At 39.4% G+C, this 24,064-nt stretch overlaps 2 protein-coding genes across 2 annotated transcripts in view; both read left to right on the forward strand.

Moving 5' to 3' along the window:
• The first annotated feature begins 1,625 nt into the window (after window positions 1-1,625).
• LOC146708409 (neuronal acetylcholine receptor subunit non-alpha-3) lies at window positions 1,626-14,697 on the forward strand. The gene is made up of 8 exons (XM_085460289.1): window positions 1,626-2,089; window positions 8,307-8,458; window positions 9,863-9,907; window positions 11,076-11,185; window positions 11,329-11,842; window positions 13,350-13,540; window positions 13,693-13,909; window positions 14,114-14,697. The coding sequence occupies exons 1-8, from the start codon at window positions 2,014-2,016 to the stop codon at window positions 14,246-14,248; spliced, it is 1,440 nt and encodes a 479-aa protein (XP_085316415.1). The 5' UTR covers window positions 1,626-2,013; the 3' UTR covers window positions 14,249-14,697.
• Window positions 14,698-23,104: 8,407 nt separating this feature from the next.
• Window positions 23,105-24,064, forward strand: part of LOC146708410 (neuronal acetylcholine receptor subunit alpha-7-like) — a 48,830-nt gene continuing 47,870 nt past the window's right edge. The window contains exon 1 of the mRNA XM_085460288.1: window positions 23,105-23,348. Within this exon, the coding sequence (XP_085316414.1) occupies window positions 23,279-23,348 (70 nt within the window). The 5' untranslated portion in view covers window positions 23,105-23,278. The remainder of the gene's footprint in view (window positions 23,349-24,064) is intronic.

A 24,064-nucleotide genomic window follows, 5' to 3' on the forward strand; every position in this document is an offset into this window, starting at 1 on the left:
TCAATAAATCAACCCCATTCTTCACACTCTATTTGTTTTCTACTAGTTGTCTTTTAAACAGTGACACGATGCATTTTATATTACATATGAGAAAGGTAAAGTTGCTTGACCGATTGGGAAGCCTGGTCATTGTCAGTTGGTCAAATTCTCTGTCTGTTACACTGCTGACAACTGGTAGTGATGTGATTATAACTGAAGGCGATAGATATTTCTCAGTATCCAAATACTGTATGGAACATTTTAAAAATCGATAGTTAGATCATCTCATCTGCTCAGCTTGTACTGCAAGTAATTAGATAGATTGTGCTGCAGTAAGTGCTTTTCTCCTACTTTACCTTTTATAAGTGAAAGGTGATAGCTTTGGAATAAAAAAATACATAAAAATAATTGCGTGAGTATCTTCAGCCTTGTGGATTCAGGCTCTAATCAAGGTCTACGATGCCCACATACATTATAACCTCTAATCAGATTTAGTTTCAGGAAGTGATGTGCCAGAGTCTACAGCATAGTTCCAGTCACTGGATGCTTTTATCATCCCCTGCTCAGTGTATTTATATTATTATGATTGATTCCGTTTCTTTGTGTTATACAACCACACCCAGCCAAAAAGATCGGAGCACGGCATGCATATGTATATGGACATAACATGGCTTGCATAGCGTAAGTGTCTTTTTCTGTCTAGTCGAATGAATGAAGCATCAGTTCTGCTCTCTGATGAGTAATGATAATGCACTACCTATAAAACTGTGTAATGCGCTTCTTGGAAACTTACAGGTCACTGCTTCCTGAAAGATTATCTTAAGCCATTAATCATAAACCAAAGTGCTTCACCACATCAGCACTATTGCAAGTAAAGCAATAAGTACTGCAGTCCATCACAATTATTTGCTCCTTGTGTGAACATGTAACTTCAGAAGGGTTGAGGAAAGGAAAAAAAAGTGGGTCGCTTCAGCAGCTGGTGTGTATCTTAGCGTGTATCTTTTAAAGTTAGTCTTCTCATTATTAAATTCCTTCTTTGTTGTACTATTCCTGTCATGGCTTAGCAAGCAAACACTGTCTGTTAAAACTCAAACAGGATTTTATGTACTAGAAATTCAGCTCTGGAACAACCTACTTGGTATTTATTTCAAGTTTTGTGGTTTATATAACGTTTTTAGAGTTACCTTACTTGTTGAATATGCAAACCACCGCTCTTTCTTACACTTGCAATATTCGTGTAAGTGACGATGAAGTGCAGTCCGTGCAGCATGCCATCACTTTGTGGTGGGGTAACAGATTCAAGCGAGCATCTCCCCACCACACTCATCACTGAATAAAACATGTAACAACCTGTAACTCTGAACTGGAGACAACACAGCCAAGTTTAATCTTCTTTTTCATTATGCTTTTTTTTTTTTTTTTTTGGCATCATTCGTATTTGACGAGTGTCGAATTGCACTGAGCTGCACTACTTTGGAATATTTAACATTAATAATAAGACCATGCATGTAATTTCCTAATCATAGAGGCTAGTACTGCTCACACAGAAATGTATTTTATTTTTTATTTCTTTATTTTTTTCTCTGATTGGGGACCAGATCTGTCCTCCCCCCTACATCCCACAGTATGACAAGCCAGCCCTCTTCTGTCCCGCCCTCAGCCCATCTCGGCTCGGGCAGGATCCATCTCTGCGACGGGACACGCACGAAAAGAAGGTGCAGAGAAACCCAACAGGCGACAGAACCAAGACAAGGAAAAAAACAAAACACACACACACACACACACACACACACACACACACACACACACACACACACACACACACACACACATATTCGACACAAGGTGGTGTTTCGCAGCGTGAAGGCGGTGCGTGTTGTACAAAGCCACCAACAACCGACCGTCCTTCATTATTTAAACTGCACATCACGGCGGTGACACTCCGGAGGTCCCACTTGGCTGCTGAGATGCATGCAGGGATGAACAGTCAGATAATTTGATCTTCGCTGTGGAAATATCCACTCGGTCTCGTTGATGACAGGAGGAAAGATGAAGTTTGCGGTTGCGGTGTTGTGGTTCTGCGTGGCTCTTGGGAAAGCTACGATGCAAGGTAAGAATCTGGAAACACTCGTCTTTAAACTGCTGAATCTGCACAACTGTCAGGACAGAAAATCTAATTTGTACAAAACAAAAGCTCAAACTGACAGAAGATTGAGCAGGAGAATTGCGTCTAGTTAAATCGAAACACGTTATATCCTCAATATTCACACTAATTGGCTAACGTGCCACGGCTCTGCCCAGTGAGAAAGGTGTTTTAAAAAGAGGCGATCATGCTATGTAGTTTAAATATGATTATAGTTTTTAATCAGGGCGCAGGACAAAACGATGGGGTCAGGTGAAAGAGCATGTTTATGATTTATTAAAGAGTGAGTTCACAGCGCCCCCCCTTGGGATGTGTGACTAAGAATGGGCTTTATAACACTACAGTAGAACAATAAGGGACGGTATAAATACAATACATATTCACAGCAATGGGAGAGAAGAATTCCCTTACATAATAAAGCCGTGAGCGGGCTATGCCTCATAGAATTTGATATGAAATATATTGAGCAAAATACTGTGACACAGAGATGGCAGAACAGAAGTCCACGATCAAACTGCTGTCTCTTCTTCCTGCTGTCATGTGTGTGTGTGAGCGTGGGCAGATATTACTTTAACACGCAGACACAAATTAACAATCTAAAGTTGTTTATCTGTTTGTGTGTTTGTGCACATGCCTGTGTAAATCCACTTCATCTCAGTGGCCTTGACCTTTTGCCTTAATACTTCATGGTTTAGACGGACAAGGTGCTGGAAGCTTTCTTCAGAGATTTTGGCTCATACTGACATTATAGCATCTATTACATGCTGCAGATATGTCAGTTGCGCATCAAAAATGTGAATCTCCCATTCCATTATATAACAAAGGTGGAATGAGATCCGATGTATGAACTTTGTGACGTGGCACATTATCCTGCTGGAAGAAACCATCAGAAAATGGGTACACTGTGGCGATAGAGGTATGAATGCAGTCAGCAACAATGTTTAGGAAGGACATAGTGTTTAAATGATGCTCAAAGTGTGCCAAGAAAGTATATTATAAGATGCTCTTTGCATACTTTGGTTGTAATGAATGGTTAGTTGAGTTACTGTTGCTTTCCTGTCAGCTTGGCAGTTTTACTCCGAGAACTGCTGCTCACGGGATATTTTATCTTTTTCATACCATCCTCTGTAAACCTTCCCTGTAGATCAGCAGTTTCTGAACTACTCAGACCTGCCTGTCTGGCACCAACAGCCATGCCACATTTAGAGTCACTTAAATCACTTTTCATGGATAAGGGGAAATGCTGAAATTACCCCTCAGCATTCAAAGCTCGCTTCCTACTTTTCCATTATTATAACAATGAAAAGATAATACTTCATTAGTCCCCTAGTGGTTAAGTGATACAACCTGTAGTTTCTTTAAATATGATTCTTTAGTATGTGAATTACCCCCCCCCCCCCCCCCCCCCCCGAAAATCCTAGTGATTACCATATATGTCATGAGTGACCTGGTGAATGTTAAGAGGTTCAGCTTGACTGTTTTTGCATAATTCTGTTGACACACAGACAGACCAATAAACATCAAAACCTCTGTCAACTTGCTGAGACTGAAACAGTGACAGTGGAGTTAGAATATAAAGTTAAAGTGTTGTTCATATGCACTGGTGTGTGACCAAAAAAGGTGTTCCCCTCCAGTTTCCTTCTCTCATATTACCCCTCGCAGTGGTGCATCCTGCTGTCGCTCTATGTGAACAGATGGTAGTCACGTCAAGGTGATCATACCAGTTGTCACCCATGGGGTGCTTCAAATTGAGGAGGAGGCAGGGTGCATGTTTGCATGCTGGGTCACTCCTTTGTCTCTATCAATCATCAACAAATCTCTTTTACTCTCTCAGACACACACACACACACACACACACACACATTCGACCTAATGCATTATAATTTCCCCACAGAGAAGCAACCGCATCCTTCCAACCATCACAGTGTGTGTGTTCTGATCAATACTTTCCTCTTTACCTTTGCTCAGTCAAATATGCACACACTCACATAGTGCAGGGTCAGTAAGCGTCTCTCTGAGGGAGGGCGTTGGCCCTTGTAGAGGAATCCATCCCTGTGGTGTTTGACTACAGGGGCTCCTGGGTTTTTGTTGATGAGAATCTCGAGATGGGCTGCTTCCTGTTGTGATGGGAGATAGATGGATTCAGCTGAGTGTGTTGTTGCCCCATTTCAAGTCTTTACAAACTGAGAGCGGATCTGATGCAATAGTAGGTAATCTGTCTGCGTATGAACACAGCATGTGCTTTAACTTATGGCAGCACACCCAACAGAGAACAAGAGGAATCTAAAAATGAAAAAAATACACGGTATATTTGTGTCCATGCACACACACACACACACACACACACACACATGCATGCACGCACACACACCCTTCACATTTTACCCACACTGTATTTTTTTTGTCCTTTGCATGTTTTTTCCCTCAATTGATGACCAATAACTATCAAATGTTTGCATAATTTTTTTTAAAAAAAAAAAGCAAATTTATATCTGTTATATGTACAAACATTCAGAATGTTCATTCATATCCTTATAGATTCAATGGCAGCTTTGAGTCTGTACAGGTAAGTCTCTACAGGACATGTCTGAACTGGGGCAATTTATTGAAATACTTCCAAGGTGTTCTTCTCAGGCACCATTATATTAAATGGGAAGCATCTGTAAACTCTCATCTTTTAGTCTTTCTACAAATATTGCATAGGGTTAGGTTTAGACTCTTGGTAGGGTTAATGATGAGAAACCTGTCCTGAAGCCATGCAAGTGTTGACCTAGCTGGATGCTTCACTTCACTGTCATGCTTTAAGTTTCAGCATCACCACTTCATGAGGTATTTACATTTCAGAACTTCTTCAAGGACCTCTCTGCATTTGGCTGCAATCATTGCTATTCTTTCACCCATTTCTCTGTCCGTGACACAGAGACACATTCCTACAGTACAGTTAATTGCATGGATTGTACCCACCAGATAATGAGTAGGGATGGGAGTAGAAAACCATTTCCAGATTTTCTAATTAATCTGAATGATATGACTCCAAGCTTTTATTATTTTTACCAGTGCCAGCATGCATAGTCATATACAAGCCTTTCATTTTCCTCATTTTCTTTATTGTGTTCTGGCTCAGAGATGATTGATAAGGAATCAACAAGGGAGTCAATAAAGCATGGAGTGAGCTTGGAGCTTGGAGTTCTGCTGAAATAGTTCCGTTTGTCTTTCAGACCCACTCAGTCTGTTTCTTTTATAGATATTGCACAAATACAAGAAAGCAGTCCTACATATTAGCTTAATATGCATGTTGAAGGACATGTCCCGGTCAAAATGGACTCCAAGATTCTGCAGAGAATTACTAGAGGCCAATGTAATGAAATCTAGAGTAAGTATCTGGTTAGAAACCAAGTTTGTAAGACCAAATAAAATAAAAAGAGTTGACAGTCTCACAAGTCTCTTTTACTCAAGTGACTTCTGTCTAGGTATTCTACCATAAAAGCTTGAGCTGTTGAAAGCGTTGTCATTCTGGCAGGTTTTCTCTTCACTTCAGGACTTCTGAACTTTTGTTATTGCAACTGTCAGGTCTCTAGTCATCTTTCATTACAAGGCTGTTCTTGCTTGCTAAGTCATTTTGGCTCGAATTATTGTGGCCACTAGATCATTATTTACCATAGCCCTCCCAAAAAGCCAAAAACAGAATAAATTATTGCAGATTACATTTTAAATGCAATCTAAAATAAACCTAGTTTCCTATATTATTTATTAATAATTATATAAATAGGGATGCCCTTCTTATCTCCCTCTCCAGCTAAAATATTATATCACGACTGTATACCAAAATGTAGGACGAAAAGAAGATTGCATTGCTTAGCAGAGAGCAATGTCGCTGCATTAAGATGCAAGTGGAAGTGGGAGTTTGTTTTCTCACTTCTATCTTTTTTTCTGCCTGTTCTCATTCCCCTTGCCCCAGTTAGTGTACCCTTCTGTAGCAACCTCTCCCCTTCCCCCTGTTTCTGTCTCTCTTATATTCTAGAGGGAATTGCTTTGGGTCACTCTGTCTCACTCTTTCTCTTATCAGCACTCTCCACTCCTCTGCAGCATTCCTCTCATTTTAGAGGCTGTTGATTCAAACTTCTCTTTTCTGTCTATCAGCTTCTGTTGCAACACTACCATAGGCTGTGCCAAATATCGGGCTCTTATGCAGACAATTGCTCCAAGCTTTGAGCTGATAAAGCCACAGAGTTACTGTGGGAGGCTCTTGTGTGACTCTCAAGTACAAATACCACATAATGCTCTGAGCGTCCAACGGATGCTGCTGTCATTTGCATCTTAGTTACACACAAAGAGTAGTTTTTTTCTACTCAGTCTAGGTTTCAAACTCATACATGTATATTTTAGCAAAGATGAACTAAACTGAAATTCACATCATAATCTTGCATGTTCTCCTCTATAACTGTTTACCTAAAAAAAAAAAAAACATCTCCCGGCTTGTTGAAATGAATGCACTGTTCCTTCATTGCACTGTTTCCTGTTCAGCATGAGCGTCACTCTTTAACTGGCTATTATGTCTTGTGCCTGACTGCACAAAGCGCTCTGAGCTCTTTTTGTTTCCCCTGGCGATTGTTCTGTCTGAGGTGATCATGTCAGTATGATCATCTTGTCAGCCTTGGGAGCTTAGATGCATTCGCTCGGCCATGACCAGCTGTCAGTCCGAGGCTGACTGTGTGTTCATGCCTGACTCTAAGGCCCTGACTTAATTTTTTATCCCACTTATTTTTGAGACTCCGGAGACATGTGGTAGAGCTCGTTCATGCATAACTTAAACATGTAAAACTTGGAAAAGTGTGACAGTTATGTGCAGATCTGTTTTGCACATGAATGTTGAGTGTATATGAGGTAAGTAGCCATCTGTTTAGAGGTTCAACTAGTTTTATTTTTAAGTAATGCACTTTATGATGTACAATCAGGTCAACAAAGTTTGGGCCTTTGACATTTTTATATATAATTTTGCCACCACAGTGGATTAATTCAGAGGGTCTCACACAAGTGTTAAATTAACTTGCTAGCCCATGACAGCCATTTTTACACATAGGCCTCTATTTTCAGAGGCTCAAAAGTAATTTGACAATTAAGGAAATAAAATATCTGGAAATGATTCCAAGTGCTAAACTTGCTATGACGTGTTAGTGTGTAAATGTGAACACTGTAAAAATGAAACCTGTTAAATATCATCATATTACCACCATCATTTTGAGCCTTACTAAGCTGCTAGTGTGGCGGTGTCTTATACAGTAAAAGGTTTGCACAGCTGCACAGTAATGAAACAGCATGTTAGAAGAGCAGCATTGAAAGCCACAATGGTCAAAAGAATGTGAAATCACTGAGTGTAAATGACCTTAATTTAGGTAAATAAAGAGCTGAGTTTAATCATTGTACTTACACACATCAAAAGGAGAGGGGGGTCAAATGTTAAGTTCAGGTACAGTCTGTGTGAAATATGAGTAATTATTGTTGTATTGTATTGTATCTTTATTTGTTTCAGACATATAAAACAAAAAAACAATATATACACACTACATATATTTTCATTTACAGATACGAATATATATGTAGATATACACACACACACACGTATGTGTTCAGATAAACAAAAAAAAAATATAATGAAATAAAACAAAATCGTCTGACATAATGTAACACTGTTTGGTCTGAAAAGGAGTAGGAAGAAGTATGAACATACTTATTAATTCCTACCCCTGCTCAACATCTTATTGATCCCACATAATTCACCTAATTCCCATCATCACATACTCCACACAATACACGAGGAGAACCTATATAAACATGGCTACCGTGATTGATATAATTTGGATATAATTTGATATTTTTATACATACAATGGGTGATCATCTTTATCGGTATCATATTCTTCCAAAATCAGTTTTCGAAGTATTTTCATGAACTTACTAATTCGTGAGCATTGCTGTAGATCTATAGTAAAACTATTCCACAGTTTTACCCCATAAATAGTGACACAAAAGGTTTATGTGATGTGTGTAGTGATCTGCATTGATTCCAGAAGCACATCTATTCCTTTACAAGTGTGTGGCAGCTGCTCCTGCTTTTTACGACGTACAACAGTCTTACATTTTTCCTTTCTGGCCTTATCCCTACTACCTTCTCCCCCTCCTTCCAGTCCAGGAAGATTTTGTGTCGCTGGCAGAGTTGGAGGATTCTCTGCTGAGGAACCTTTTCAGAGGTTACCAGAAGTGGGTGCGGCCTGTTCAGCACGCCAATGACACCATCACTGTACGCTTTGGACTAAAGATCTCACAGCTGGTTGATGTGGTGAGGAAATAACATGCACATCCATAAACCTGCAGGAGGTATACAGTGTGTATAGTAATGCCAAGTTAGTTAAATTGCTCTATACATTGCCTCTGCTTGTTGACACTGCTTACTCTACCCAATATTTTTATATAATATTAGGTCACAATTACAAGGATTTGGGTAATTTTGTCAGTTGGTATTGATCAAATTCTTGAGCAAAGTAGATTCAGGTGAATACACAGCTGTGTCTGTGACTCTGCATAAATTAACATAGATTAATATGTAATACGGTTAATACAATCCTGTTATAATCGTCTGAGGAGAAATGGGTTATTCACAGGAACAAGAGAGAGGAGTGTGTGGAAATAAGAAAAGAGGAGAGACAGCAGCAGGAGAACTAGAAGATAGGTAAGCAAGGCAATAGACAGATGGAGCTTACAATAGGTGTAAATGTTATATATGGAGGTAAAAAACAAATTATTGTAGAGATGAAGCCTTCAGTGAGGATAAACAAGGAGAAGGGTGTCGAGAGGGATTTAAAGGACCTCAAAAGGAAGAGAGAGTAACAACAAAGAGAGAAGAAGAAAGACTAAAAGTGAAGTCCAAAGTGGACTTGTACATGCAGTGGGAGAGGAAGTAATGAGGCCATCAAGCTGAGAGGAATCAGATTTCATTTATTATTCACACAAGTATGTGCTCACAAAGCTGCTTGTCCCAAGTCTAAAGAGGGCAACAGTTTTACTACATCAGCATTTCACATTTGTACTTCTCCCTGAAAAGATAACATTTAGAAGAGTGCCATCTTCTGGTTTTCTGTCTAAACTGCAAATATTTATACCAAATTAATTAAATGTTGCAGTCAGGTATGCCTCACAAGCTCACGAGAGTAGACAAAATCGATTTCATAGATTTTCATCTTTCTTAATACTTTATACTTTTTCTGCTCTCAAACTCCACATGGAATGTATTCTGTCTTTGACCTTCTCCTGGTAATCCTCTACCACCCTCTCAAATGTGTTTTTATACAGTGGGTTTCATTATTTTGTATAGCACAAGATAGGAGTAAGATCACAGCAATAGTAAACCATGTCATTATTATATACTATTTTCCAAGTGAAAGTGTCATTTGGAGTAACCTATCTCTTTTTTTTTTTGTCTAATATTGTTTGTACTCAAAAGTGAGAAACTCTAAAATATGTGCGAGACCCCAAAAGCTGTTCCACTGCACTTATTAAGTAGGAAGCTGAAGAAGCAATTAACCCATCAACCTTTTTAGGCTTATGTCCTTTCTTCAATGCCACTCAGCTTTTTGTCTCCAGCTTTGGGTTTGCTGCTCACCTCCTCATTATCTTCATTTATCATTTCAAGTAAGTAGATTTATAAATAATGAACTTGGTATTTTATTCTTTTTTTGTCTTGCAGGATGAAAAGAACCAGCTAATGACTACAAATGTTTGGCTCTGGCAGGTGAATACTAGCTCTACTGCTTACAAATTATAGGATCTTTAATTTTCAGTAAGCTAATTTTTACTGTTATTATTCACATTTTGGTAAGGGTTTTTTTTGGTGTCCATGGACAAGAAGATATAAATGAATGAGACTACATGATTAAATAAAGGCATAAATGTACCATTGTGTATATATAAAATAATGATTATTATGGAGTAATTATCGATTTATTATTATTATTTTTAAAAGACAATAAAACTTGAGCACATGAATCTCAATAAAACATTTTCCATTTACGCATATTTCCAGAGGCACATTGTGAGGAGAGGCAAGAAATGTGCCCATCTTTAACACACTGTTAAATTTTGCTTTTGTATATTTTATTACATTTGGAGAGGTTCAAAGTCCATTTAAGAGGAGGCTGGATCCTGAATGACTGCACTACAGCAAGAGATGATCTTTTGAAACCTGTGTCGGACTCACGGAACAATACATCTCTGGCCTTGGTCAATAGTAAATTGGCTGACACAAGATGTATAATAGATAAAGATAATAAACATGCATAGATATATAATAGATGGGGGTAGCTTTAACCTTTACATACTGCTTTTGCCTTTTTTTAATTTTCAGCCTTTCAGTAATAACCTTTTAATGATTCCCAATCCATCCTTTAAAATGTCTCACACTAGTGTTACTTTCTACAAGAGATATCAGACGTCAGATCAGCAAAAGAACAGCAAAAAAGTATTAAGAATTGGTCCCATTCTTATTACTGTTTACACCTGATTGTAAACATTACTTTATATCTGCCGCATTGTACAGTTTCTTTAGTGTTAATTATTCTAATTATAAATTATTTAGTAAAAATTCTGCGAGTGAGCTCTTGATAGAAATAGAAAGTCGTTTTTTTAAACCACAATGACAAGGGCAAAAAATAAATAATCTTAGATTGTATTTGCAAGTAAAATCACCAGTATACTTCTCCTTAAAAATAAGGAGAAGTATACTGGTGGAAAACATATTCTAGTGTCCGTTCCATTCCTGCTGAGCGACCTGCCTGGTGCTGTCCATGGTGCTGCGCATGGATGGTACCATGGACAGTACCATGTGTGCAGAAACTGCATGCACTTAGCTTGTAGGCTTAATGTATCAGTGGGTCATTGTGGTATTGTTTGTGTTTTTATAGGAGTGGGTTGATGTGAAGCTGAAGTGGAACCCTGATGATTATGGGGGCATTACCTCTATCAGAGTGCCTTCGGAGACAATATGGCTGCCTGATATTGTTCTGTATGAAAAGTGAGTTGCACAACACTCTACACACATTGGTACCACATTCTGAGGCATTGCTCAGTGGCTTTGTTTTTTGCCTCCCTTGCCTCACTTTTGTGACTTCAGCCTTTTTTCCTCTCTCTTTTCCATTTCTTTCCATTTTCTCCCAGTGCTGATGGTCGCTTTGAAGGTTCACTGATGACTAAAGCCATTGTGCGCTGGGATGGCACCATAACATGGACTCCACCCGCCAGCTATAAGTCGTCCTGCACCATGGATGTCACCTTCTTCCCCTTTGACCGACAGAACTGCTCCATGAAGTTCGGTTCCTGGACTTATGATGGAAATATGGTGGATCTTGTCCTGGTGGACCACTACGTGGATCGTAAAGACTTCTTTGATAATGGCGAATGGGAGATCCTCAATGCCACTGGAGTAAAGGGAAGTAGGAGGGATGGGGTTTACTGGTATCCATTTGTCACATACTCCTTCATCCTTAAAAGGTTGCCCTTGTTCTACACCCTCTTCCTCATCATCCCCTGCCTTGGCCTGTCCTTCCTTACTGTGCTGGTATTCTATTTGCCATCAGACGAAGGAGAGAAACTTTCACTTTCAACATCGGTGCTGGTATCGCTCACTGTGTTCCTGCTGGTCATAGAAGAAATTATCCCTTCATCCTCAAAGGTGGGTAATCTATGTCAGTGTTTCTCCATAGTCAAGTTTTTACTGGGCTATATTATGATTATTATTTATTTATTTTTGAATCCATTTTTCTTTCTTCTGTGTTCAGTTATCCTAACTACAATCTTAATTACAGCATGCTCTAATTAAAATGGAGCACAACCCCAACCTTCTCAATTACCTGCTGTTTGAACTGCATGTCAGCTCTATTAACCAAGCAGCAGAGAAAAACAAAAAAGCCTTCAGAAAAAACTACTTTCAAAGGCAATGACAGAATCAATGACTTTTCAGTCTGTAGCCCACTACGAGGCATATTTCATAGACTATTATAATGTTGCCTGAATGTTTTATTCAGGGTTAATATGTTATTACAGAGGATAGTTTAAACAAGAAGTAAGTAGAAATGCTATAAAAGTTCTTAAAATGTGTACCATGCTTTTTAAATGTATTAGACTAATTAGTATTTTTTTGCAAATGAATAAAATCTATATTTAACAAGCTTTGAAACACATCAGAAATGCACTTTGTTCATCATTAAATATTTTTAAAGCAATTTTTGTTAAATATAAACAAATTTCATCCATGACAGCAAAAAAAGAAAAAAAAGGCATGAAATTGTATTTTAAACATCTACACTGGCATCTTACAGTGTTAAACTATAGCTCTTATCTGAAACATGTGGGTGGGTACAGTCTCTGCTTCATTAACAGCTCCTTGAATCTCCTGATAGAGTTGCTAAGGTGAAACGACTTATACATCTTGGAGTCTAGGAGGTACACTGAGTTATATGATGTCACGTAATTCCAGTCATTTAGTAGCCACGAGCCTGAGCAGAGGTCTTTTCAAACATAATGCACAAAAGACTTGTAATCTTCTGCAGAGTACATGAGAAAAAGTAAATTCTACCACAAGGAATCAAAAGAATTTATTTATGTTATATACAGTGCATCCTAAAAAGCCAGTGAAACAAACTCAGGTCTCTTAAACCACTACTACATGACATAAATTTTTCTTTAAATTTGGCTAATATTCCAAATTTTGCTGATTAGTGAGTGGAGGAACTATCCTACAGTCTTGTTCATGAGTAATGATAATGGGGAAGTAACGGACAGATTGGGGCCACTGCTGCAGTTATATGGATGCTGCACCAGTCCAAAGTGGTGAAAAGATAGTTTAGGGGCGCTCTTGATTTACTGGTCGACCTGCGTCCACACCCTCACCTATGGTCACGAGCTTTGGTTAGTGATCGAAAGAATGACATTTACAGCTGGGGATGTCCTACTGGGGACGGACCCGGGGTAGACCCAGGATATACTTTGGTGCTCCCCTGGATAAGCTGGAGGAGGTAGCTGGAGGAGGTGGTTCGGGAGAGGGAGGTCTGGTATCTGCTTAGGCTGTTGCCACCTTGACAGAGCCCCAGATAAGTGGAAGAAAAAAGATAGCTGGATGGATGGAAGTATTACTGATGTTTGTACACAGCTGAATACCTGTCTCATCTTTACATTTACAGGTGATCCCACTAATTGGAGAGTACCTGCTCTTCATCATGATCTTTGTCACATTCTCCATTATTGTCACTGTCTTTGTGATTAACGTCCACCATCGCTCCTCTGCCACCTATCACCCCATGGCACCCTGGGTAAAGAGCCTCTTTCTTCAGAGACTGCCCAGACTCCTTTGCATGAGGGGACACACAGACAGGTAACAAAGATCAGCTTTAGTTAAACAAATATTAGTTAAGAGAGTTAGTTATAAAATTTCCAACTAACCTTCGAAGCCTAACAGTTTCAGTTAGCAGCTACACATGCAAAATAAAAGAAATAAAATAACAGATTTAGTGTCATTATCTGCAGATACCACTTCCCAGACATTGAGATGCTAAGCCCAGAGCTGAAGCCCCGTCGAGGTGCGGGTAGGAGGGGCGTTCCTGGGCACTGTGGCGGTCAGCAGAGAGGCCCCCATGGAGGGAAGGAGGATGAAAACCAAGCTTGGTTGGCAATGCTGGAGAAAGCCACAAATTCCGTTCGCTACATCAGCCGTCATATCAAAAAGGAGCACTTTATAAGAGAGGTGGGCGTGGCCAAACGGGAGACTAGATGTGGGACGAATTGGGTTGGATGCGTGTTACATCATCTGTTTACTGTTACAGAAGTGGCACAGAGTCATTTACATGTCCCTAATGAGGGATGTTTTACTGTGAAAAAAATGTTTGGCGCCAACACAGACTCACACCTGTGTACTTTTGTGTTTCTGTGTCTCTCTTTGTTTCATCAGGTTGTACAAGACTGGAAATTTGTGGCTCAGGTGCTGGACAGAATTTTCCTGTGGGCCTTCCTAACAGTGTCAATCCTGGGAACTATCCTTATCTTCACCCCTGCTTTGCAGATGTACCTCAGCACACCTTCATGAAGGCGCACACTCAAACTCATGAATACTATCCAACAGTTCGTTCTTGGTTTCCAGTCTGTCTTTAACTATGATTTATTGATAAAGCTCAATGAAACATTCATATTGTATCTTTCTATTGTAGAGACAAGCCCGGGCAACAAACTTTTACCTCCCTACAACATGGTTTGCAGCCTGTAATAACTACTGGAGACTGTAATGCTCTAGATGCAACTTGTCCTTTGCTGTGAAATGCATGTAGAGGGGTGCAGAGGAGTATAAGCAATAAACAGGTTAAGGTAGCGTGTATGATTTGAACATCTTTGTTTGTATAAATGTAAAAGTAATTATACATGCAACAAAATGCACAATGTCACTCCATGAATATTGAGCTGTTTTATGTGTCACATGCACTTTGTTGATTATTGTATGTTCTGTAATGATGATCAGAATAAAGAAAAAATTGAATACCACTATTTCTACGTCCTTTTTTGCGACACCCACACATGCTGAACAGGTAGAATAAAGTGTTAAATTGATATATATATAAATATGGTAAAATGATTAGTAGTAGTAATGATAATAATAATAATAAAAATAGATGTCTGGTACCCATAGTGTCCGCTAGATGGTAATCTAGCACTGTAAACTGCACCCAACAGCTTCAGTGTGCACTAGAATGTGTTATTGGTTGTAATGACACAGTATATACACTAAGTGGCAGCAGACATCCATTTTTTGTCACAAAGGCACACATGACGGTCTCTGCAGAACAGCAGTAGTCTTTGTTCAACAATGTGGTGGAATTAGCGTTGAGCAACAATGGCTGAGAAACAGTTTCTAAAAGGGTTCATTTTTTGCTTTCCAATTTGCCTACATAATAATGCAACAGATACAATTTACAATTTAAGACACTGTACATAGACTATAATAAGTTAGTAAAATAAAATCACTTGATATAATATAGAGGGATGTCTGATAGCTGCTTAGGGTGTTGCCACCTCGACCAAACCCTAGATAAGCAGGAGGAAAAGGATAGCTGGATGGATGGGTTGATGCCATGGTTTAGCATCAACCCTAGAGACCCCCTCACCCCCCAAGAAAAAATGGTGAGGTGCTGTGTCAGTCCTCATCAGATGAGCTCTGCACAAGGGCATATTATCATCACCATCGTCATCATTAGTAATTACACGAGGAGACAGTGACCTTAAATCTCCCCAGAACTTGTTCTCCCAGCTGACTGGGTGTGTATTTGAACCACCAACTATAACTTTATAATGGTGGTAACTTTCTTACATTTTTAGTCACCCAGATGTTACAAGTGGCAGTCTAAGGCGATATCGTATTGTTGCGTGATTTGGCCTAGTTTTTGGAAGATGAGTTTGTTCTCTGACTTATTAAATATGACTGGGATGCTTAAGCAAGAGTCTCCCCTCTTTCCCCTGCACTTGAACAGTCTGACCTCAGCCCACTCTTCCATTATTCATAGCTACAGATCTGACTCAGGAAGACAGGTGTGTGTGTGTGTGACACAGATAGACTGTGACAGAGGAGGGTGCAAGCCCCTCAGGATTGCATACAAATAAACAAGCTTTCAGCTCTTTCAATGGAGAAAAATCTTTGACCGTATGCGAGACACCCAAAATATTTTGAACGGAGCTCTTCTTTCCAGCCAAAAACATATTTCATCTACTTGCTTTCTTTAGAGCTGCTGGGAAATTAATAATTCAAGACAACTAAACTGTATGACAGGTGGCGTCAGTTATTTGTGTTTAAAAAACTGAAACCCACCAAAGCACTTTAAAATATACCTTTGTCTTTCCTTATTTTCTGTACTTCTGGATCTGCATGATATCACCAAAAGCAGATGACCTTAACATGGTCATTTTAAGCATATAGTTCTGGCTGTTAGCATTGCATCTCCAACCACTTGTTTAAATTTTCTATTTGCAAGGGACAGCCAATCTTAAAGCCAATGAGAAATGTGGCCAATCTTGTGGTAATAAAGGATTAGTATCAACAATGAATCATGCAAAAAAAAAAAAAAACAACAACAATGGTGTGGGACTTGAGCAATTAATCCCAGGCTTGCTCTGTCCATGACACTGCCTGTGTTATGCACATTTTGAGTCAGTTTCTATGAATCTGAAACTGAATGGAAGTTCAGTGTATTGACTTGAAGTTGCTATTAGCAACACCAAATATTTATATCAATACGCTACGGCACATACCACAAATCATCACACCCATTTTACAGTTTATTGCTGTGGCATTAACATGGATGGCTTGTCACATCATACCCCCTTCTCTGGGCATACTGTCTACATCTATACTGCAAGTACCAAAACCTCGAAGAATATAGAAAATATAAAAAACAAAAAAAGCAGCATCAATAAATAGTAAAGGATGGATGATTGAAACATCATTTTTTGTTGTTATAATTTAGACAAATCATGTGAACAAAAGTTAACTGAAAAGAATAATAATGGATTGCATTTATATAGCGCTTTTTGAGAACCTCAAAGCGCTTTACAATTCCACTATTCATTCACTCTCATATTCACACACTGGTAGAGGCAAGCTACAGTTGTAGCCACAGCTGCCCTGGGGCAGACTAACAGAAGCGAGGCTGCCATGTCGCACCATCGGCCCCTCTGGCCATCACCAGTAGGCGGTGGGTAAAGTGTCTTGCCCAAGGACACAACGACCGAGACTGTCCAATCTGGGGCTCGAACCGGCAACCTTCCAATTACAAGACGAACTGCCAACTCTTGAGCCACGATCGCCACAGAAAAGAAGGCACGTAAAGGGTACTCAATATGCTTTATTCTAACTCCATATTATTATGATTATTGTCTTTGTTGAATAGCACATTGAATGATTTGTAGTTCCCTGCATGATCCTTTTTAACTTTTTTTATTGGCAACAGCTGAAGTCTGAGTTCATCCTTTGTCAGAAAGAAAGTGTTTGAGCTTGTCTCCCTTTTAGGAAAACCTCACTCTCAGCCAACTATCTTGTGATTGGCTGCCTGTCACAAACAGAAAGTTCTAAATGTCTGTGTTTAGGGAGAGCTCTGTGTCTCTGTCTTTGTCAGTATAGCTAATATTAAGGAAACTGGCTATACTAATACCACAAGACACAAGTTGAATAAGACAGAAAAACCCAGCTGAAAATGAGCAATTTGATAAGTTGTTTATACAAATGGTGAAAAACACATATGACGAAAAGTTTAGTTGATTAAATAAAAGTCAAAAATCTCTCATTTGATCCCAGGAGGAGACACAAATCTCTTGAGGGTTGCTTTAGTAAGGGCATCTGGCATAAAGAAAATTGCCAAATCAAATATGCAAAGCTACTCATGGTGATGACCCCTTGTAACAAAGGAAACAGCCAAAGGTAACTTTGACCATGTAGCAGAAAGCAAGGAACAGATTCATCTTAGTGGCAGAATTAACTCGTTAATGTTTACCAGGCAGTGTTTAACAAACTAATGATCTGACAGTCGACAAGAGGACAGGCAAGACTCTATAGCACAGATTTTACACAGGTGAAAGCAATCAGACACAAATCAATAAGCTAGGGTGAAAATTGCCAAACAGGGAAATGAGAGAATGATAAACAAGTCTCACTTTTGTCCGCTGTGTTGGATAAATTACAAATGTCGGACATACATTCGTGGACACGGGTCACTTGGACTCACTAAAGTTGTCATGCAGTATTTTATATTCATAGGGATCCCGACTCGGTTCGTTCCATCTGAATGAACATTCATTGCTAAGCCAGACACCGTACAAGTAAAATTCAGCTTTACCTACCTTTATGTGTCAGGTATTTTCATTTCATTTCAAGGCAATAGGCACTGCTTTACTGTGAGACAGGTTTAGAAATACACGATTAAAGCTCTCGTTGAGAAACATTCATGGTTTCTTTTCTGCTTAGTACTGACTTGGGATATGCATAGTTTATTTTCTGTGACACCGACATACAATTCCAGTAGGAATGAAAAAGAAAAGATTGAAAAGGTGATCATAGAGGCACGCTAGGGAATTTCCTGGCATAAAGAAAGACTCAATTTTCAGCTTTATATCTGTTATCACCACTGGGAACTGCAGCTTATCTGAATGAAAAGGCAGAAACACACAAGGTTCTCTACAAGGTCAGTCTCACAACCATTCTTAATGGAACAATTCCAGGTTGTACATCACTGAGAAATTACAGGGTTGTTGCCCTGGCACTGTGGGTGAAAGTATTGGAAAAGACCTGTTCATCCATCCACTTGCTGACCTTATATTTTCATCACATCTACTGTGTGTGTGCATGTGTGTGTGTGTGTGTAAGTGTGTACACAAGCCTTGTGAATTCATGACATAAATTGTCAGTAGCACTTACAGCACTACGAAAAGCTTGTAAGGACTGCAAAACATACTCTATTGCACTCCTCAGCCTCTTCATTTAAAGGTGTGATCCTACCTTTCAAAGAAAACACAGACCTATTTCGACGTGACCTTTACCTTTCATGTCTTCTGTCATGAAAACTGACAGTCTGAGTGAAGGGCATTTGCTGTTTTCTGCTCACTGAGATATGAAAGTGAAGAAATTTATAGAAAAATCATGGCAACGAGGTAGGTTTCTCAAGAGGGGTTAGCTGTGAGAAGGTGAATAGGTTGCTATTAGTTATGGACTTCACACAGAGGTGTCATGATCTGTGTGTGCAGATCGTGTTGGAGAGAGGGTTCAAAAGCAGAAGCGTAGAGACAGGAGTGGACTTAACAAAAAGCAAGCCGTTTATTTAGGCTGGGAGAAAAACCAACAAGATTACAAAAGGCAAAAAGAGACACTTTACTAACTAAACAAAACACTAAGAACTGGACACATGGATACATGGAGTAACTGACACAATATATACACATGAGGGTGATTTAAGTGGAGACACATGGAAACATACGCAGGACAAATCAGGCATAAGGAGACAGGGGAAGCAAAAACTGAACACAATGCACATGACACAAAGGACTGCCAAAATAAAACAGGAAGTAACATGCAGACCAAGAGTCAGACAAGGACACACAGGCTTGACACCAAGACAGGGGTATACAAACATGGAAACACACAACAGACTGGGGAAGATAAAGGATGACAGAGAGGGAGAAGAACATGGAGACAGACACAGAGACATGACAAGGAGTAGACCATGACACAGAGGTACATTTACTCACTGTTAAATAAATCAGTACTAGGTATGGAAAAGGTCATGCTAAAATGCTGCATTCGTAAAAGAGATTGTCTGTGTGTGAAAGTCATTTATACAAAAATTAATATATTTAATTTCTAAAAGTATTTAGTGAGAAGTGATGTAAAGATAACTCATATTCATCGCATGTCCTTTGTAGAGTATTTCAGCAACTTTCAGTTCATTTTTTGTCGCCAAGGAGCAGTTAGGTTAGGTGTAATTAAAGTTTCTTCTACATGTGAATTTGCCCTTTCTAAACCACATTTCCAACTGTAACAAAGAAGGAAAACAAACAAACAAAAAAAACCTAATCTCTTCCACTCCGGGCAACAAATAGGATATTTTCCTTGGGAGTTAGTGAAGAACAAAACAGAGTGAGAAGGAGAGTGAGCACAGGAATTGCAAATTAATGTTTTTCCAGACCTGCTAAATATACACAAGTATTTGCTAACATGTTTGCTGTCTCTATTATTTAAGGTCTATTAAACTTGAAAAAGGTCAAAATGTAACTTTAAGAAGTAATTATGACATTTTTTTTTACCGGGTACATAAGATATAACAAAACATTTTCCTAATCCTGGATGGAAAAGATTTTATGGTTTATTAAGGTGCAATTAAAAAAATGAGAAAACAACAATGGGACCACTGGTCGTTTTAAGCAAATATGTTGATCGTATTACGAAACAGTTGTATAAATAAACTCGTGAACCAGCTCTTGAGGTAAATATCCAGACTTTTAGCTGCTAAAGCTATAAGACACATGCAGGATTGTATTCAGTATGTGTTGTGTCTTCAGTGCAACCTGATTATTTACAGTGCAATGCATTTTAAAGAAACAGAATAGCACACAAATAGGAGCAGAGTACCAGTAACAAACCCTCCAGGCTCAGCCAAAGGGACCTGTGTTTAATTTGAGTTGATAGCACTCATCATATATGCACAGAACTGTGTCCAGATTGAAGCCTTAGGGAGACAGAAAGCGACGATGGGGAGGCATGGGAAGAAGGGAATTTTTTTACACTGTGGATAAGGCAATCCAGTGAGAGAGTGTGGTAAATAGTGAGAGCAAGAAAAACGCTGCAGGCTCTCTTGTAATGGTCTGAGGATATCACTGTATCTGATGTTCATATTCAGTGCTTCAAGAGTACAAAACAGAGACAAGCGGAAGCAGAGAGGAAGAAGACAGAGACTGCAGTTTGTTTAGGAAAAAAAGACAACATCACGCTTAAAGAGGGATTGAGTGGGAATAGCAGATTAGCAGCGGGAAAAAGAATGAAAAAAATTGGAGGACATGAGGGTGGGTGAAAGGGTGACTAAGAAGAAAAGAATAGGAAAGAAAGAACTATAATATAGTGAATGCAGGGGTAGCATAAATGACTAAGCTAACTGATGTGGAAACCAATCATATGTGCATCACACCAAACCAAACAACAACTTGAAAGGTCTCTATACAGGGTGGCAATGCTGCACGCAAGCTGCAACACAAAGTGCACGCACATGCAACCCAACACAACAGTCGTGCCATGCAAGGTGTGCTGCCTGTGCCCTGAAGATGTTATTCTCCCTACTGACAGCACCACACTGAAGCTCAGGCAACTGCCTCGTTAGAAGTAATTACGTGATGGAATATGCTTTAACAATTGGCCACATGCACCAGACTTACCTGACTGGACAGCTGCCATGCTGATTAAAGACATAACCAGTGGTGCATGCTGAAATGAAACTGTGTTCATCTAACCTAATTCATCATCTGCACCACTGCTGCAAAGACATGCCATGGATGATGTTCTTGGTATAAAATGTTGGTTAGTGACTAACACTAAAATTATTATTATTATTTTTAAATTAACATTGATTGGTAAAACAGGAAGAACCTTATTCTTCCAATCTAAAAAAGAGTAATGTGCAAGAAGGTATAACTGAGAGACCTAACACTGACACTCACTAGAACAAATCTAAATGAGCAGTGAACAATGAAAGCCAAGTAACTTTTGGTAGGTGCTGAGATACCTTTTTAAAGAATGTCTTAAAGACTCAGCATGGCTCCATGTGTGAGGAGTTAACAGAATCTACAGACCAGAATCATCCAAAAATATGTTGTAATAGATGTGTAATAACCTTGAAAAAACAAATGGAGTAAATTTTTTGGTCCCTGTCCTTCTTCATGGGGTCCATGATTTTGCACGAGAACAGTAGCCTAGAACAGACATCAATAATTACTCTACAGAGGATGGTTTGTGGTGGTTTTATTGACCAATGATCCTCCTCCAAGCTTGAAGTACAAGTCTAAGATGATTTTCAGGTGGTTGCGGTCTAAAACCTAACCCTCAGATTGCATTATTCATTGTACCTTGAAACAATGCTAACAAGTCTGCATATTCTTTGAAATTATTACTGACAATTTCAGAGTAAGTCATAGGGGAACAAAAGCCACATGATTCCACATGATCTGAGCCATGTCTGTTTTACTGTGAAATTCAATTTTCAAAAGGTTTCTGGGTTTTCATTCATGTACACATGTTTGTAGTCTTATTATTTTTAATGCATCAAAGCTCAAAGTCAACTTTGCCTCTCATTACCTTTATTTCCAACTCAAATTTCACTGTCTTCTTTTTGTCATTTCACAGATTACTTCAAAGGGGTCCCTCAGACATGTGTTGTATTGTGATGTAGAACGCTATGCTAATATGACCTTGCACCTACTTGTGCTATGGAGGACAATTTGAGACCTATGACAATGAAAGGGTAAAGATGGTGTAGGCATGGCCATTTGGAGCTAGACAGAACTTTATGGATACAGATATATAGACTGAATATAGACTGAATCACATTGAGAGCTACATAACTAGAAAGATCTATATTAAACTTAAAGCTTAAAGCATTTAAAGCTGTTTATTTGGCATTTATTTGGTAACACTCTATAAACAAAAAGTATTGCACAGTGAAGAACTAGTATTACCAAGAATCTCACAATTAAATTAGAATATTTAAGCTTTCCCCTGCCATGAAATACGCACAGTAATAATAATAAAAACAGCAGCGACATAGGTGCAATCTAAAAGTATTACTTTCTCAGTGGCAGGTTCCTGGCAAAGGAGCAGTGTGTTAGAAGAAATAAGGAGGAGCTGTAGGAAGTGTGACAAAAGGAGAAGATTTGGCTCTCTGCTCAATGTGTGCTCTTTTCTATACTTGTTTATTTGTTTCTCAGTTGTTTTAGATCCCTGTGGCATGCAGGAGGAGATCTTTTATTACACTGGGTGTGAAATCACGCTAAGCCGCTTAGTCAATCAATTACCAAAAAAAAGTGTGTAAAAAGTTTTTTTTAAAAGTTGGGTGGGGGCGTGCTGTCCTCTTTTGGAAATGTGTGCATGTTGAGATTATGCGTTCATCGGTTCCTTAGTCATCATCCATAAAGAAGATGAGGATGAGCCTGAAATGACTGGAGGGGACAAACCTTGACGAAGTATTGCGCAGCAGCAGCTAGCGGACAGGTGGCTGTCATCGTCACCGCACGCGCAATCGACCGGAAACGCGCGAGGGTCAGGCTCGAGACATTTGATATAAAAATACGCGTGAGAGCAGCAGAAAGAGTACAAGAGAGCTGAATTCGATGTGACTTTTGAACAGACCCAAACGCAAAAAGACACGTTGGGTGTGTGCGTGCGTGCCCGCGCGTCTCCTCCAGCATCCGGCAAGGGGAAAGAGAGAGAGAGCGAGAGAGAAACAGAGCGAGAGAGAGCAGCACCAGCAGTCTGACAAAGCTGCACTCCCTCAAAGTTTGACATCTCCAGCGGCTACAGAAAGAGTTGTGCTCCGCCGCGACCATGGAGCCTCGGAAACGCACTGGTTTTGTACTGGTTGGAGTTTACCTGTGGGCAACATTCTGCTGTCAAGGTGGGTCACCGGAGCCTTCAGTCTATATTCTGTATGCGTGCGTGAAAAGATGGCCAAAAAGACCGAGAGAGGAGCAATGGATTGACATGTTTTAAGACAGACTTCGGATTACTTCGGATGTTTATCGGTCATGAGATTTGTATCCAGTGTGTTTAAAAAAGCCAAGCACATGAGTTGTACATACTGTAGAGACTTTTATAAAAATAATAATAATAATGCTTGATTATAATGTTAAGTCAGCGTGGTAATATCAGTCGTGTGGCTATATATTTGCGGTATATTATTATATGCGCAAAGAGTGAATCCCTAAAGATTGCCACGGTTAAAAGTGCTGTATTACTGGATTTCCATGCTTGCAGCGCATGGCTCAGTGGCTGCATGTGTCTGCGCGTACACGATAGTGAGTGAACCTTCTTTAATAGAGTGGCGACAGCTGGCCCACAATAAGGAGGGCGTCCCGGCGGTGATGCACGAATTTCATGGGGCCATTCATCCCTTCAGTGTAATCTGCAATTAAAGGATTGTTAAATGCGCGACAGTGGAACTGAGCAAGAGAACCCTCAGACGAGGTTAAAAGTCTATGTCTGAATCCCTCGTTTTATTCTGTCTTTGTGCAGTAGTCTTTTTTTTATTTTGATGCTGTTGAGAGGGTGCGGAGGTGGAGGGGGGTGTTGAACAGCCAGTTTCAAAAAGTGATTTCTTTACGTTTTAATTGC

This window comes from Copadichromis virginalis, linkage group LG6, assembly GCF_057382275.1.
Source record: "Copadichromis virginalis isolate Kocher_CV1m ecotype Utaka linkage group LG6, C_Virginalis_male_GT1.1, whole genome shotgun sequence".
NCBI lineage: Eukaryota > Metazoa > Chordata > Actinopteri > Cichliformes > Cichlidae > Copadichromis > Copadichromis virginalis.

What these genes read in the sequence shown, in the direction of transcription:
- LOC146708409 (XM_085460289.1), top strand. Translation starts at nt 2,014, where the DNA reads ATGACAGGAGGAAAGATGAAGTTTGCGGTTGCGGTGTTGTGGTTCTGC. An exon ending in TGGGAAAGCTACGATGCAAG is followed by an intron (nt 2,090 to 8,306) that starts GTAAGAATCTGG and finishes CCCTCCTTCCAG; the next exon opens with TCCAGGAAGATTTTGTGTCG. An exon ending in GATATTGTTCTGTATGAAAA is followed by an intron (nt 11,186 to 11,328) that starts GTGAGTTGCACA and finishes ATTTTCTCCCAG; the next exon opens with TGCTGATGGTCGCTTTGAAG.